This window comes from Pseudorca crassidens, chromosome 2 (assembly GCF_039906515.1).
Source record: "Pseudorca crassidens isolate mPseCra1 chromosome 2, mPseCra1.hap1, whole genome shotgun sequence".
NCBI classification, from domain to species: Eukaryota; Metazoa; Chordata; class Mammalia; order Artiodactyla; family Delphinidae; genus Pseudorca; species Pseudorca crassidens.
The window spans coordinates 152149801-152167811 of NC_090297.1; the positions used below are offsets into that span (position 1 = coordinate 152149801).

General features: G+C 47.2%; 1 protein-coding gene across 4 annotated transcripts in view; it reads right to left on the minus strand.

Moving 5' to 3' along the window:
- Window positions 1-18011, minus strand: part of ATP2B4 (ATPase plasma membrane Ca2+ transporting 4) — a 93256-nt gene that overhangs the window by 35453 nt on the left and 39792 nt on the right. For all 4 annotated transcript variants that reach the window (XM_067729364.1, XM_067729368.1, XM_067729365.1 and 1 more), the window contains exons 2-5: window positions 13962-14623; window positions 1723-1920; window positions 841-1098; window positions 249-374 (exon numbers count right to left, since the gene is read on the minus strand). In XM_067729364.1, the coding sequence (XP_067585465.1) occupies window positions 249-374; window positions 841-1098; window positions 1723-1920; window positions 13962-14154 (775 nt within the window). In that variant the 5' untranslated portion in view covers window positions 14155-14623. The remainder of the gene's footprint in view (window positions 1-248; window positions 375-840; window positions 1099-1722; window positions 1921-13961; window positions 14624-18011) is intronic.

An 18011-nucleotide genomic window follows, 5' to 3' on the forward strand; every position in this document is an offset into this window, starting at 1 on the left:
CCTAACTGCTTTAGGGTAAGGCTCCTTTCCCACCACCTACCCCCAGCCAGCAGAGCCCTTATAGCACCTGCTTCATAGGCAACCTCTTATAGGTTGCTTGATATCCTTGTATTCAACCCACTAATATGCTACTGCCTCAGCTGAACCTTGGGGCAGGGCCAGAAAGGAGAGCAAGGTCTGGATATGGTCTCTGTGGCTGACTGTCTGGGGGGAGGTAGAATGGGAGCTGGTGTAGCCAGAGGCCATACCTGAGAGCAACATGGGGTCTCTTTCCAGGGACTTTTTGACATGGTCCGATTCCCCAGTCAGAGAGCTCTCGTCAATCTTGAGATCATTGCCCTGGATCAGGATTCCATCTGCAGGCAGCAGGTCACCTAGTACACAGAGGTGAAGGGGCAACAGGGAAAGAGGGTAGGTAAGGACCATCCAACCCCATCTCAGGGCTGCTCCCATGGGCCCTGCCTATACGGCAAAGGCCCAGGGAGAATCTGGAGAGCATTTGAAAGACAACTTCAGCTCTGACAACCTGGGATGAGACTCCATTCCGGGTATTATAAATTCAAATAGTTACTGATCCCCAAACACATTCCCATGGCCTGAATATTATATACTTTTAATCTAAGCCACACAGGGTACAGTCTAACAGTCTTTGGGAGTTTCAGTTACTGCTTTCTGTGAATTTCTCTTCCATAACCTCCTTAAACTCTAACCTAGAAGCTAACACAATTTGGGGTCTTATCTTTTTGGGTCCTCAGCAATTCCAAGCAGCCCCCTTATGCCAAAGGACCTAGCCTTGAAATAGGGAGGGTGGCACAGGTACAAGAAACACAGAGCTCTTACCGTATTTGATTTGGGCAATGTCCCCCACCACGATCTCAGCCACAGGGAGCTGAATGATGTGACCATTTCGGATAACGGAGAATTTCTGTTCCTTTTCAATGCGGTTCTGCAGCCCCCGGAATTGCTTCTCTTTGCTCCAATCATTGAAGGCAGTCACTAGTACCACGATGATCACTGAGAATAAGATGGCTGCCCCCTCAATCCAGCCGGCTTCTGCCTCCCCTTCATCTTCTGGGCTAGTTACGGCTAGACCGCACTCTAGCCCAGGGAAAGTAGAGAAAAGAAGGGTCACCTAGGGGCTTTTGTTGACATTAAAAATGGGGGTGGTGCTTCTGCAACCCCCCAGAATAGAAAGACAGGGAAAGAGAATAACAGCTATTCTCTTGGGTAGAATAGCTCTCCTCTGAGGATACTGGAGGACAGCAGGATTGGGCGTCATCTCACCACCAATATAACTATTTATGTTTACCTAAAAGAAGCAAATGACTAGCATGAAACATATCAATACAAATTACAGGCAAGTCACATATAAAGAACTTATGACCGCCAACATGGTAGTTCCCACTACGACTTCCTATGATGCTCACACAACTGGGGGAACTCTGAGATGCAGGGCTTTGTTGGTTGAGTGAGCATAGAGAATTTAAGACATTTCTGAATAAGGATTTGATGGGAAAAGGGGGAAAAGACCCTGGAATCAGGATAGGTTGGAAGAATACCTTACTAGCTACTTGTTAGTTTCCTTTGGAGAACCCGCTCTGGATAATGCGGGGGGGGGGGGCATTTTAAAGCTATAATCTGTCAACATGAATACTAAGTGCTTTTTGGTGGCGCTGGAAAGAACCCAGATCAGAGTCATGCTGGTCTGTTCAAGATACTCACGTTCATTTTCTTCCCCAGGGGGGCGATAGAAGGACAGGACCAGGGAGATGATGGCCGCGATCTCCAGGATGATGAGTGTGACATCCTGAAGGGCTTCCCACACTAATTCTAAAAAGGTCTTGGGCTTTTTGGGGGGAATCAAGTTTTGTCCAAATAGTTGTTTACGTTTCTCCAGATCTGCAGGGTTTCCAGATAGGCCTGAAAAAGACATAAGAGTGGAGCAAATGAGCGAGAAAAAAGGGGTAGAGATGAATGACAGAAGAAGGCAGTTAAAAGATCCCTTTAAAAAAGATACCTTGCTTCCCGATCTGCCTAAGTATGAGATCCAGTTAGGGTGACTGGTCTCTGTGGCTGACAGACTTTTTGCTCAGACTCAGGGGGTGTGAAACTTTCAGTCTAAAAATGGGGGCAAACCAAGACAAGTTGGTCACAGGGGCCACTCACTCCTCTTGGTCTCCAGGGTAAGCTAACCTAGACCTAAAACTTCATCTCTTCCTCATGGGGTTTGCTCCAGGCTCCAGCTCTAAGAGCACACACATTAAAATGTTTCCTGAGACTCACACAGAACTTTCCTCTCACATTAACATGTAAATGCTGTTCATGACTTAAAAACAGAGCTGGGACTTCCCTGGTGGCACAGTGGTTAAGAATCTGCCTGCCAATGCCGGGGACATGCATTCGATCCCTGGTCCGGGAAGATCCCACATGCCGTGGAGCAATTAAGCCTGTGCGCCGCAACTACTGAGCCTGTGCTCTAGAGCCCGTGAGCCACAAATACTGAGCCCACGTGCCACAACTACAGAAGCTCGTGCACCCTACAGCCTGCACACTGCAACTACTGAGCCCACGCACCACAACTACTGAAGCCCGCGCGCCTACTGCCCATGCTCTGCAACAAGAGAAGCCACCGCAATGAGAAGCCCATGCACTTCAACGAAGAGTAGCCCCTGCTTGTCGCAACTAGAGAAAGCCCGTGTGCAGCAATGAAGACCCAACACAGTCAAAAATTAAAAAATAAAATAAAATTAAAAAAAAAATAAAAACTAAAAACAGAGTTGGCTTCCACCCAGTGGCTCATACACAAAAGCAAGAAAGAATAAGCTATCTGCCCAAGGTCATGCTAGGAGGCTAGGAGACAGAGCCCAACCAGTTGTCCTGTCCAAGTTTCAGTGGTTTCAGGAGATCAACAGAGTAGAGGCTTCGAGACTCCAACTTTGGGCATCCCCTTTTTGCACACAGTCATCCTTTTCTGTCACACACAGAGGCATACATGCATAGACACACACACATCACTAAGAAGCACTATTGTTCTGCTAAGTACTATGTACTTAGAGATGTACTAGGTGCTAAGAGAAGTACTACTTAGACAAAGTACTAGGAGACGCACTATTATTCAGGTTGAATAAAAAGAGAACAATGAAGGTGAAGCCACTGAGGTAGTACTCAGTCCTTGATTATCAGCATGCCCCCCACTAACACACATGTGCTTACGTACCTGTGTGAGTGTGCACACACAGTCCAGGCATGTTGCCAGAGAGAAGAAGAGTGAGGCAGAATTATTCCCAGTGTCTTCCTCATATTTAGGCCCTTCTCCTGGGCCCTAGGGGTGTTATAGTTTAAGGGAAGAGGAGACAGCTTCTAACTTTAATTAATGCCAGGTGACATTTATCAAGTTGTTTACACAACTTGATTAGCAAATTAGCCCTGGTTTTGGCACTGGACATTGTTGGCTATACTGTGGGATCCCCACAGTCAGGGTGAGGCAACCTTTGTCTTGAAAAAAGATCAGCAGCTGAGGAGGGTTAGAATCAAAGGATGGGGACACTTAACCCAGCTTCACACAGAGGTGCAAGAAAAGCAGATGACCGGAAGCTGCAAGGAGGAAATGGGGATACTGATGCCAGAGGACTTCTTCACACTTTAGTCAACGTGAAGGGCTACTCCACTGGTGGGGAATGGGGGCTTAGCAGGAGGGCAGACATCTATTCTCCATCTCCACTGAATAGGATGCAAGAGTGTCACTTTAAATGGCAAGGAGAGAGATTTGGGTTAGAACTAAGGAAGACAGAGCAAGATTTTGAAAATGAAAAAATAGGTACTCAAGGGAGTATTGTTTGCGGGGTCCATTTCTCCACCCTAAAAACAAAAACCATCAGGAGAGGTACTTGAAATCTACCTGGGGACCCCGCCTGGAGGTAAAGTGAGGGTGTGAACTGGCACCCACGATTGTGGAGTGAGGACTGCAGACCACTTCCTCTTGCCAGTGCTCAGGAGAGGGAAACAGGGCAAGTGGCGCCTGATGCTCTTATCCAGGGCCTCCTGCCTCCTTGGGCCCAAAAGCACCACCCTGGCTGGAAAGCTGAGAGGCACAGCAGAGCTCTGCAGGGGAGCGGGTTTGACCAAAGCGCTAGAAGCAAGCTGGGCTGCCTGCCAGAGAATCCCTGCCTCTACCACTCTGAGAAGTCAGTTCTCAGCAGGAAGGAAAATCCAAGGGCCTGGGAAAGGAGTGTTTCTGGGCAGGGCATCTTGACCCCCAGGCAGGCAGAGGCAGAGTTGCCAGGGGACAGGGCCTTGCTGGTTCTTCCTCTCAGGGACCTGAGGTAGCAAGTCTGTGCCAACTTGGAACTGCTGTGCTGGACGGCCAGGCTTGCTGGAGGGAAATAGGAGTTCTGCTAATTTGTTAATCTACCTAGGATGTTTCTCAAGAAAGCAGGATTCACAATGTAAAGGGAGGATATGTTATTCCCTCCTTAACAAGGGTGAGGGCAAATCAAGACATCAGATATTAGAGGTTATCATCAAGGGACATCCCAATAAGTCTAATGAAGGCCAAAATGGCGTCAACGCCACAAGAACAGTCTCGCTAAAAGCACCCCATCTGAGGTAGCCCTGCCTCTCCCTGCTCTCATATTAATGCCTCATAATCACCCTTGACTCCTCTCTCTCTCTCTCCCTCTTATCCACTATATCCGTTTAGTCAGGGAATCTGTCAGCTCTATCTTCAAAATATATCCAAGGTTCCCTCACTTCTCATGTTCCACAGCTGCCATCCTGGTCTGAGTCACGGTCATCTCTCGCCTGGACCACTGCGACTGTCTAACTGGCCTGCTGCTTCCACCCTTGCCTTTCTGTTCTCAGTCTCTTCTCTTTCCAGAATGATCTCTTACAGCCCAACCCATGACACTCATCTACCCAGAATCCTCTGGTGCCTTTTACTTGGAATGAAACTGGATACAGAAGACATTACAATGGCCTATAAGCCAAGCCCCCTTTATGAGCCCCCAGCCCCCCACCCCTTAACTCCTACCATTTTCCCCTTGTTCACTGAGATGCCATCAAGCTAGCCTTCCTGCCATTCTCTGCATGCACTAGACACGTTTCTTTTTCAGGGCCCCTGCACACGTTTCCCTTCTCAGATTCCTCTTCACTAGGTAGGGCTCATCCTTTCACCTCCTTCAGGTCTTTGCACAAACGCCACCTTCCTCGTGAGGCCCACCCTGACCCCCGTATTTAACACAGACTTTTCTGCCCCTAGCACATTTGATCCCCTTATCCTGCTTAACCGTTTCCCTCTACAGGTCTTCTCTCAGAACAGATTATATACTTATCCTACGTTTGTCTATGCCCCTCCACAAGGGCAGGATTTTTGTCTTTGTTCCTTAGGTCTAGAACAGTGCTGGACACACAGTATGCACACAGATTTATTGAATGAACTGCATGAATGAGTAATAAATAAGACTGTGAACACTGAAGCGATTACAATTGTGCCAGATGCTTCACCAGGCACATTTGTGTCTTCTCACCGAAACACTGCAAAGCCCTATGCAGTAGCTGCTATTAACCCCACCTCACATATAAGCAAACTATGGCCTGGAGAGGTTTTCTAACTACTCAAGTAAGTGCGCCGCAGTCTATGCCGCTCTACAGGAAGCAGCTGGATGCCAACCTACACACAGTGGGGCTGGGGTGTGGAGGCAGCCGCACTCAGCTGAAGCTTCATTCTGGCGTGACTAACTTGTCCTGGTTTGTCTAGAGCTTTCCAGGTTTTAGCACTGGAGCTCCTGCCTCCTGGGACGGCCCCTCAGCCCCAGGCAAACAGGGATGGTTGGTCCCCCACCCTCCTTTATTTACCTCAGGGCAGGCCCACATGCTGCTTTTCTCTACACCTCTAGGCAAATCAGTCCCGTTCCCACTCTTTATTTTACAACCGGGGTGAATTAGTCCCATCTTTTCCCGTCCTCAGGGATGGTGACACCAGGTCTGTCAGAGTCTAATCTATGAATTTTGTATTCAATAAGAGGTTCATTACTGGCCTTTTTTGGACCCAAGCAAATGAAACAAGACAGGTTATGGAAAACAAAAATGGTCAGGCCTTGCTCTCACTTAGATGCCCTCAAAGTCACACACTTACTTCCCTTTTGCCATTTTCTCTCATCTCTCTGCTCCACCTTAAGTCACCCTACGCTCTTACAATAGCTACCTTAAGAAGTCAAGTGGCTGCCCAAGTTCCCAGCATGCCCTGTGGCAGGGAGGGGCAGTTTGGGGCTGTCAGCGTAGTAGCCTTGGGAATCCTCTCTGACATGTGGCATGGCACAGGAAAGCCATGTGGGACTGGGAGCTCGGCCAATCCCCAATTTTGGGCTTTCCATTCCCATTCTTCCTGCCCCCAAGAGGCTCTCAGGCCTTGATCTCAGCAGCTGTGATTTCACATAAATACTTGTCCAGCCCAGGAGGGGGTTTTAGTCCCTTATCTCCACAGTTGCTTCTAAAATATACCGCTTCCCGAAGAGGGGAAGGAAGACTTGGCAGGGAGAAAATGCTGGAAACACTGGAAAAGGGTTTCCCCTAAAAATACATCAAGAAAATGAGAAGAAACCTTGTCTCCAAGAACATAAGAGAGAAAATCCTACCCAAATTGGGAATACATCTGGCCCGAAGAACCAGACTTAACACATGAGCTAGGAGAGGTGACAAGAATGTCAGTCTGTGAAGTCATTGCCCCCACCCCACGCTGGGGAATTACACAGCCCTGCCCAGGCTGGCGGGAGACGGAATAAACAGCAGTGGAAAATCTGTGTCTGCTATGAGCCTGTGCGGGGACCCAGGGCTTGGGCAGAGAAGCAGAGGCCCAGCCCTCAGTGGCCTGGCTCCAGCAGGGAAGGGCCAGGGCCAGCTTCCCTAGGAGGCCGAGGACTGTTGGCAGAGGCACCCCTTATCAGAGCCAGCCCAGGCCCAGAAAGGGTGGGGCTAGGTTAGACATCATGAGGGACTTCCCAGCTGTCTGAGTTATGATACCTTGCCAATGGGACAGCAGAATCTTCTCCTACAAAGATAGTATAAGGGAGAGTTTTCTCTGGGTTGATTTGAAGGCAATCCTATTTTATATAAGAACAGATATCAGAATACCTTTCAAGTCCTACCTTAAAAACCCTGGATTAGGGGGCAAGAGGGAAGAGTAGCCTAAAATCAACATAAGGACTGACAGGCTTCAGCCAGCTACTGCTGCTAACCCATTGCCACTCCTCCGAGGATTCAGAGCAGTTTCCCGGCTTCTGCATCTCTAGCTTAACACACCCACAGCTTGGAGATGTGCTCCGTACCTGCTGGCCTTCCAGCCCCCAGAGAGAAGGCAGTCTCCCTAAGGTCACAACAAGAGGATGATGGACTTAGAGAAGAATGCCCCTTTCTCACTCGCAATCCTAAAGCCCTGCCCTAGGTGGACAGCTTCCTCAGGGAATGTCTCCCCCTATCTGGCCCTCTGCTGTATGCCTTTTGTGAACACTCCAACTCTGGCATAGAGAAGAGACAGCTCCCCAGAGCGCCCTCCTCACCCTCTGCTCGGCCGCCCTCTCCCACGCTGCACGCACACACTCCCCTGCGGTGTCACACCCCCCAGTACTCACACCTCAGAGCTAAATACAGAGAGCGAAAGCTCCACTTCCAAGGGTGGATGCAACATCTGCCCCAGCCAAGGAGGGGATGCTATCTTTCTTCCTTCCCCTAGCTGATGGTCCAGTGCAAGGCACTGACAAGAAGGTTTAAAGCAAAACAACACTTTTTGCTTCGGGCAAGGAGGAGCTGGATAGAAAAGAATTCACAGAGCCTGGGGTTGGCCTGGGAAAGAGCAGGCCCATAGCTGTCACGCATGGTTGGCCTAATTCAGCCCTAGGCATATAACTCAAACCAGACAGGGAACTCCCAGGATGCAACGTGGAATTCCCTGCAGGGGGAGGAGGGACTAAGGGAGGGCACTTTTTCTCTCCTGTCTTTCTCAAATCATCTACCATCCCACTGTTGATGCTGCTTCCCCCAGGTTTTGTGAAAACCTTTCCCACCCCTCTGCCAAGTACTAAATATTTCACAGCTACTCACATCACAGTGTAGCTGCTCTCTGGCTGTTTGAGCTGGTTTGCCCATCTCTAACCCTTCTCCTCCAAGATATTCTTTTGGCATGAGTCTCTGTCATACCTTAAACTTAATATGTCTGCCCAAAGTGTGATAGGCAGAGAGGACCACAGATTGTTATTCTCAGCAGTCATGCCCACATGAATTGTTTTTAGAATAATTTATTTGGCATCTTCCAGGTGATGGCTATGGGGCAGAGGGCATGAGGAAAGAGAGGTAGCTTGGCCATGCTTCTAAGTTGAAATTGATGGACTCCTAAAAGTCTATTTTCTAAATCAGACTATAAGCCCTACAGATAGGGAGGAAAATCTCAGAGAAGCCAGTTGCCCATCTTCTTCTCATATCCGTTCCATTCCATATCCACTTGCCCATTTCTTTACATCCCCTGCAACATCAACATTCTCTAAAGCAGTGGTCTCTAAATGGGGGGCATGCATTCATCCGTTAGAGCGTGGGAAAGGTGCTGGAACTTTTTGTATTACTTCATCCATTTCTATTTCTTGTAGATCCTACTATGTAAATAATATTAGTGTTAGAAGTACTGTAGGTGAACATTTATTGGGGCTACGTGTGCAATTTTCTTTCAGATTGACAATGCTACTGGAAATTTCAATCTCCTACACTGAGGAAGAGCCCAATCCCAGTATGTCCCAGCTTATGGGAAAATGGATAGTTCTTGGTAGAACATGCCACTGACCTCAAAAGGCATGGCAACAGGAACACAGCTAAACCCCAGAGAACTTAAGGTGGCAGGAGATATTAACCTAAATCCTGCAGTTAATGAACCAAAATCAAAGTTTGCGCTGTCTTAAAACAGATTCTTTCCCCCTCCTGCTGTTTACTCCCCAAAGAATCTCAGCTCCCAAAACCTAGTAGGTGCTCAGTTATTAGGCAAGGCAAAGATGCTTGCATCTTATGCCAGGAACATTTACTAAGTGGTAGCAATTACCACAGAGCATGGCCAGGCCAGAGCTTCCCTAGGCAATCACACGATGGAGGAGTCCTACCTCTGACTCCTAGGCCCCCTTTTCCTTCCCTACAATCCCCTCAGCTTAGGTCCCTGTACTGTGTGCTCCCATAATACCATCATAGCACTATGACAATATTTCTGAAATTGCCTTAATTTTTGTGTATCCTCTTATTGCCTGTAAGCTTTATGGAAGCAAGAACTGTGCCTGTCGTGTTCACCATTGTGTCCCCAGCACCTGCCGGACATTAAATATTTGTTTAATGTGGTTGAAAAGAAATTAGAAACCCTCTGTATCCCACTGTCACACCCTCAACTCTGTAGAGGCGGAAAGGAATAGCAGGGTACAGGGGGAACATGAGACAGAAATTCCCACCAACATTCTTCTAGATCCAAATTCAACATAAATAGTCTTTAGCTTTATGAAAGACGTCCACAGGTAATGACTCATTGTTTAGTCAAGGCTCCCCTTCTCTGCCCTTTCTCATCTGGGCCCAGACCTCCCCCCTAACCGTTGGCCTAGCTCCTCCTCAGAAAACATCATTCTTCCTCCTAAAAAGGGTAACACAGCTGAGGACCAATGTGGAAAAGTTCTATGGAGAAGAAGAATTCATACAACTTTCTATCTAGACCAAAGAATCTCTCAACTAGGATCCTCTCTGCTTCCTGCACACAAAGGGAGACTGAGACTAAGGAAAAATACCTCTTCTTTCTTCCCCTTAAGCCACAGGTAATTCTCATTCCAGATTCACAAAGGTTTCTCTTGCTCTTGGAAGCCAGGAGATGGCATGGAAAACTGATCAGAAGATAAAAGGCTATCTTCTAGGGGGTAGCACCCAAAATGCTCAGCTCTCTGGGGATTGGAGAGATTGGCTGGGGTTGGGATGTAATGGGGAAAGAAGAGGCAATAGAAAGAGGGGGGATAAAGAAATTGGAATGAGGAAAGAAGCAAGCAAACTAAACAGATTCCATTGGCGCAAAATGCTCAGGTTTTCCCTACTGGTAAACCTCAGGCAACACAGCCACCGCTTATCCAGGAACTAGAGCCTCACCTCTGCCTCTTTGCCTTTCTTTAACATGGCCATGAAGGCCGAACTCTGTAGTGGCCTAGATGAAAGCATGTGTCGTCTTTCACGTCTCCCCCACCGCTTTTTGTTTCCCCAACTTTCCTTCCCTTTTTTGCTCACACTCAGCCTTGCGTCTGGTCGTTGCTGAATGCCATGGAGGCTGAGCACCTCCACGTCATCTCGAATGTAACCAACTCTTGGCCACTGGGGCATCTCCTCTTGTTCCAACTAGCCATTGTACTCAAGGAACGCAAGCCAACATTAAACTCACATTAGCATTGGGTCACGGTTAGACATTTTATCAGGCATTGGAATACAAAACAAACTGTAAAATTATCTGTGATTCTGAGATTCTCCATGCTGCTGCTCTAGCCAGAGGGGCAGCAGAACATTAATGGACTGTGATTCAGAAAACATGAATTATTCCATCGAGTTCTCCCCTGTGGTAAGACTTTAGGCAAGTCATTTAAACCTTTTGGTCTGTTATGAGCAAGAGCGAGCGAGCGAGTGAGACAGAATAAAAAAAACATGTTAGTGTTTGAAATGTTATAAACTCCAAGTTCCATAAGACCCTTTAGTAGCTATGGTTTAAAATAATCTACCGGGCTTCCCTGGTGGCGCAGTGGTTGAGAGTCCGCCTGCCGATGCAGGGGACACGGGCTTGTGCCCCAGTCCAGGAAGATCCCACATGCCGTGGAGGCTGCGCGTCCGGAGCCTGTGCTCCACAACGGGAGAGGCCACAGCAGTGAGAGGCCCACATACCGCAAAAAAAAAAAAAAAAAAGTTAAAAAAAATAAAACAATCTACCAATCTATACTAAAGATACTATCAATCCAACAGAAAATAAAGGGGAAGAGTCATATTCTAGGAACCAATCTCCCCTATCTTACTTCACCTTGGTTTCCAATCAGCAGAATTCTAACACCGGGAAAATTTCTTTATTCTTATTATTAGCCTGCAGGGGCCTCGCACAGCTATGCTAGGCTGTCAGGCACCTCAGAGCAGTCTTCTGTGAACAGGCTGTTTTTTTATGGCACCTGGATATTGATGCTCTTTTCTCCGCCTGTCCAACCAAACCGCTCAGCACCACCCCCGTCTGGGGAGAGACTCCTGTGTCATAGCTCTTCTGTGTCTCCTTTTCCCATCCCTTTACTCTTCTCACATATGAGGGGGTCACTGTTGGCACTGGGGGCTAGAAATTACTCACGGAAAAGTTATTTTCTGACACCCTGCCTCCCCAGCTCCAGGACCGGCCCTATGGGTAAGTCGTAATGAAATAAATCAGGATACATATTTGTGATCTAAGGAAGGAGGAGAATGGCAGTGGACAACTGTGACAAAGGTAGGGGTACTGGGATATAGGCATGGCCAGGGTTTGTAGCGACAGAGGCACCTGACATCAGAAGGGTGACTTTCAACTACAGGTCTGAAACCAGGACTGGGAAAGAATCTAAGCATTTGATATCTGATGTTGAGATTAAAGTACAATATATATGCTGGCCTTTGGGAATGGAAGCTCTCTGGGAATCAGGAAGTTAACAATAACAGCTATGAGAAAGGGTTTGGAAAATCGGGAGGAAAGTCTGGACCCGGCTCTTAGGAGTTTCTTAGGTTCCAGCTTATTTGGACTTCTGAGTTTCACTTTGTGAGAGAAACAACTGACCCAAGGGATAAGAACAGAAGAGGAAGGGAAAAAGAAAGATCCTGCTTAAATTCTGATGAATGTTTCAAAAGTATTGCAGTATCTCAGTTAAACATAATAAGAATACCCTCTCTTTAAGGTCAATGCTACTGTGAAAGTGGCAGAATAAAGAAATCTAGCTGACAAGAAGTAGGCATTATCCAAAGGGCAGTCATTAGATACTAAACAGAAGGCCTTTGCTAAGCCACATGAAAGCAACTAAACACTGCCATCTTAACCAGGCTTTTTGACATCAACAGGTGAATGGAGAAAATGGACAGTGGTTGCAAGTAGACTGCAGCAGCCTCTCCAGATGTAAAAACACATTGCACTCCATAGGCGCTCATATTCTGGCAAATATCTTCAGACACGTGGACTCCATTTTAATGTGAGACGACTAATTTATTGAACACCCATTATAAGTGTAGGCATTGTATACAACATTACATTATTTAATTCCAATAACTCTGCAGCCTAGGTACTAACATCATTTTCAAAGAAGAAAATGATGTTTATTTAGGGAGGCTGAGCAAACTGTTCAATGCTATTCAGCTAGTAAATGGTAGAAGTAATTTTTTTTTTTTGTGGTACGCGGGCCTCTCACTGTTGTGGCCTCGCCTGTTGCGGAGCCCAGGCTCCGGACGCGCAGGCTCAGCGGCCATGGCTCACAGACCCAGCTGCTCCGCGGCATGTGGGATCTTCCCAGACCAGGGCATGAACCCGTGTCCCCTGCATCGGCAGGTGGACTCTCAACCACTGCGCCACCAGGGAAGCCCAGAGGTAATATTTGAACTTAGAGCCTATGAGATAAGAAACTGAATTCTAGAAGTACAGAGAACGTGTAGGGCAGCTCTCTTTGATTGCAAAATATAAAATAAAATAAAATAAGACATGGGCAATGTACAGATATCTAGATAAAAATCTCTTCCTTTTTTTAATCCTAGAGAGTCTGGACTCCAAGTCAGTAACTTATAACATTGGCTAGGGGTCAAAACTTCTTAGAATTGGCAAGAAGTATGATGTGGCCTCCAAGGAAGGGTCAGAAATGGTATACCTCAAGAGGCTGAAGGCATCTAAAGGACAAGATCTTTGCTCTATCTCAAGCTACTCAACCATGGCCTGCCTGACTGATAGGACCAAGCAAGGACCTGTAACAGATGCTGAAACCAGGCAAAGGAGAAAATAAGATTCCTCTGGTACTCTCTCCATTTCAATGAGGCAAAATTATCGTGGCTCACTGGGCAACTGGACTGAGCCAGGTAAGCATGAAGCTGGATTTTTCCTTTTCCTTTTTTTTTCTTTTTTTTTTTTTTTTGCGGTACACGGGCCTCTCACTGCTGTGGCCTCTCCCGTTGCGGAGCACAGGCTCCGGACGCGCAGGCTCAGCGGCCATGGCTCACGGGCCCAGCCGCTCCACAGCATGTGGGACCCTCCTGGACCAGGGCATGAATCCGTGTCCCACGCATCGGCAGGCGGACTCTCAACCACTGCGCCACCAGGGAAGCCCTCATTTCTTTTAAGAATAGATTATGAACAATTATACTAAAAGTGCATAGGACAGGGTTGAAAAAGTCATCAATAATTCCCTGAAAGAAAACAGAGTGAGTAATCCAAAGATATGGTGGGTACAACTCTCTACGTTATGACTTACCATCCCGTTTGTAACTGTGTACCATAGAGAAGTGCTACATTAGGTAGATAGACTCACCCACTTTTCTTCATATTACACTGTAAGATCAGTGTAGGGAAGAATTTTATCTTCAACCTTTGCAATCAAAGACTGATACAGAATAAGGGACTTGATTACTGATAAAAGCATCTCTAACATAAACACTTATAAAATAGAGATCTTCTGCCTTCTGTACATTGATACAGAAAAAGGAGGAAAGAATGATCTTCAGAGAATACCACAGTCACTCAACATCATCTCTGGGAAAGAAATGACATTTCTCTCCATAGTCGCACCTCCTTCCAGCGCTTCAGATACTATACTTTACCCACCAGACACAGATATACCAGCAAGGTCTCCAGAAATGTTCCTTCTCTAGAAGTTGGGAAAATAATATATTTTAACACTAGCCACCATCCTCCGATTCCCCACCCCTGGTACGGCCTTTACCTTCCACCGGGTTGGTTTTCAGTCTACTGCAGAGATTCATTACTCCTCCATAGTGGACATTGATCTGGTTTATTGCATCAGCTGAACGCAGCTCCATGAGCTTCCTCAGGTCCATTACCGTGCAGCCAAATTCCCCTTCATGGCTCTCAATTATCGAGTTGGCTGGCAAGGCGTGTTCTGTTGGGTTTGTCATTTTGCCTGCTGTTACCAAGCCCCTCAACCAGAGAAAATGTGAAATTTCCCTTCCACTGATCAGGGTCTCTTGCCTCTCTGCCTCACTTCTTCTTACTTTTTGCTTCACTGGGAGCCCAGACGGGAAATAGATCGACTATATCTTGTGCAATAAGCTTCAGAGTAGCAACCCGTAGTCCAGATCCTTTTCTGGGTATGAAGCTTGGCAGTAGGAGGAGGAAGAGGATGGGGGAACTGAGTGGAACTGGACCACGTGTCACGATGATTGGTGTCCCCAGGTGGTGATGGAAGTGGTTGTCCAGGGTAGGTAGGTTCCTAGCTTAGACCAACTTGCACAGATGGAGGTGTAAACAGGATGTGCATGTTACCATGGAGGCAATCTTAGCAACAACCAGCGACTGCAGTGGTAGAGAGGTGGCAGGAGGAGGAGGAAGAGGAGGGTTCCCTGGATACCGATGACAACAGGATCTCTGGAATAAAGATTCAAAGATAGACAAAAAGAAACAATTAGAGCAGCATGGAGATCCAGCATCTGCAAGGGCAAGAGGTACTCATTCTAGCACAGGGTTTAGGTGACAGTTGATGTCTGAGCTGAACTTATAGCTGAGGCCTGAGCTGAGGCCCCTTCCTCCCTGGGAGGCCCCAGCAGCCTGTAGACTCCAATAATTTCAGATATACCCCAGTCTTCATACCTCACCTCTTCCAAACCACGTAACACAAATCCTGCAACTTCAGAAACTTGGAAATAAAAGGTTATGACCTCTAATTGTTCTAATGCACTCCCTGTCTATTTGAGGGACCTGCTATAGAATCTTTTAGTCTGACCTTACTTCTAAGAGGTGAGAAGAGGTCAGAAAAGGAGTCCAGACCAGAGTGATCTGGAGGGTGGCCTGCCAGTCTGCCACCCTCCCCCATACCTTGCACCCTCCCCTACTCCTAACACACACATTTACAAACCAGGAGGACAGCCTGGTAGAAGATGCCCAATCCTCTGCAGCCCCTCAGAATACTCAGCCTGATGCTGTATAGAAATTCCTCAGGATGCCGCAGGTGTCAATAGATCAGGAGCTGAGCCCCCCACTGCTCCAAAAAGCTTTTGGGGGGAAAGGATGAGTAAAATGCTCTGTCAGTAGGCGATACAGGGTGGAACCTTTTTACATAAAGGGGACAGAAGGACCTCTGAGGAGGGAAGATAGTGAGTTTGAAGCCTATGAGTGTTAAAGTTCCTCTGGGGTGGCAGGAATACGACAGCTACTGATTCAGATAGAGCCTAGGGCCACAAGGTGAGTAGGGGAGCAAAGTTAGTCTGCGTATGAGTGACACCAGAGGGTCTCTAACCAGCATTTCTCCCCTCAGGAAGGCATGTGTTACCTCTTACACGTGCTCACTAGGGAGAGAGGGTCAGGAGTATGTACAGGTGAGAACAGGGAGGATGAAGGTGAAAAGTCTTATCCTGAGCCCCGTTCTCAGCGTCAGAAAGGGGCTGCTGTGTGGCTTGCAGGAGGACTGCCACACATTGGCTATTTAAATGTGAAGGGGCTCTTCTTGAACACAGCACCCGAACACCGGGGGCCCAGCCCCTCTCTAATAAATGGATGACATCCTTGCTTCTAGAAGGTGAACGAGGGAGCACAAGGACCATCAGATAAGGACTTGACTCTTTTATCAATTAATTTTCCAAAAATCACACGTGGCCAAAGTTCCCGCTAATTGTGATCAATCCTGTCCTTGGCAGGTTCCACGGGGATGGAGGTGGTTAAACCCCTCCCTCTCCCAGTCTGCCCTCTGCCTCCTCCTTCTACTATAAATTTTTAGAGCTACTCTGACTTACAAAGGGTTACGCAAGCAGGGTTTTGTTTTGTTGTTGTTGCTATTGTTTTTTAAACATCATATTCCCTTTCTTTTTAGATGTCATCAGAGAATCCTGGGGAACAAGGAGGTCTGGAGAGAACCTGAGGCAGAGTGTCAAACTCTCTTCAATCATACTGGCATAGGGATAGGCAGTACCACAGACTTTTCTCTCCAGTTCACCTTCTTCTCCAAGTCTGGAAGCAGTGGGAAGGGCTATAGCAGCAAGAAGCCCAGCTGACCCTTAAGTTGAACCCCTTAACCTTTCAAGAGGATGTTGAGGACAGTGCTGATTGAGAGCTTAACTGGAAATCAGAAGCTTTTACTTTTTTTTACTCTCTACCCACTGCCGTGTTTGTTCTATGAAGGCAGAGATTTTTCACGTGTCTTCTTCACTGCTTTCTCTCCAGTGCCTAGATGAGCACCTGCACAGAGCGGGCATTCAGCTAATTCTTTTGGTTGAATAACCAGTAGTACATTCAGAACCAGATTCACCATCTTCCCAGGTACCCCTTGGCAAGTCACTTGGCCTTCTTAGTGCTCAGTTTTCTTAGGGCTCAGCTCCTCCCATCTTTATGTGGGGGAAGAATCAGCCCTACCTTTTCACACCATCCTAAGAAAGTGATAAAGGGAAGGGATTATAAATAGAAATAGTGCTTTGAAATCTTAGATGAAAGATGACCAGTGTCCAGTATAGGACACTCAAGTGATGAAAAAAGCTTAATTTGATCTTAGTGAACTTTTTTTATCTAGCCCTTTAAGCAGAAGAGCAACAATTTCCATGTGCCCCTCCATCTTTCCTTGCCAGGGGGAACTCCCACACCCCCAAAAGAATGGAAAATTCCAAGGCAGCTTCATTAGCAGTAACCATTAGCTAGGTTATAACCATTTGCTATAACCACTAGGCAATGCGGCCTTGGATCTCCAGAGAAGTAGGGGCAGTCTGAAGAGATCAAAGAGGAGAGATTCTTCCACTCACACAGACAACCAATGAGAAAAGGTCACTTAAGATTAGAACACATGGGACAAGTAGAAAAGAATGAGGTTTGTCTGCTTCGGGTTGCTCTAGAGACACACATGTAGGTCAAGCACTGAGCTGCTGGCACAAAGTCACAGGGACGGTGCCCATTCGGGACCCTTTCTCAAGTTGGGCTCTCCGCGAAAGTTCTTCCGGAATCCAGAGGCATAGCTGGTGCCGCTACTCCTCTCTGAGCTCCTAGAATAAGAGCTCTCCGCAACGGCTGGGCTTGCCTAGCCCCTAACCTTATTAGGCAACTGGCAAAGAATAGTACGTAAATGCTCACACAGGCTCAGCCTCAGATGCAGTGCTCAGATGCCAGGGAGGTACCACCTCTTGTCAGGTCAGGATTAGTCATTCGGCTCAGGGCCTCCTGGGTGAGGTATGTTCTCACTCCCCGTTTCTAGCGTTTTGCCAGCTTAATGATGATGGGATGGAAGAGCAAACTCTCATCCCTTCCTGCGGGGGCAAGAAGTCATACTACTTATATGATCATGAAATCATTTTAGTTTTTTCCTCCTAAAGTTCTGTAACATCTGTTCTACACCTTGCAGTGACATGTAAAAGGACTGTCATATCCATTTTAGGCAGGACAGCTGCGACTCCCACCTTACAGATGAAGACACTGAGGTCAGACATAAAAAGTGATTTGTTCTTTGGCAAGTCAGTGGCCTTGACTGCCTGGTCCTCTTTTTGTTATACTTGCTCCTTCCCTCAAGTCTGGACCTCCCCATTTTCTGACAAATATAAGTCCTTTAAAAAGTAGGCAGCTTTGGGATACAGAGAATACACATAACCGCTTAGAGGAAATGCTGACTCTTACCCTTGCTCTTTCTCTTTCAGAATCAACTACATCACATCCCAGGCAATGAGGGTGAAAGAGACCCCCTCCTGTTCCTACACATGCCTGAGAAGCAGACCATCCTATATTTCCCGATGACTCAATATGCAGCTAAGCTCCCTAGCAAGTTCTAAACTGAGGAGCTGCCAGA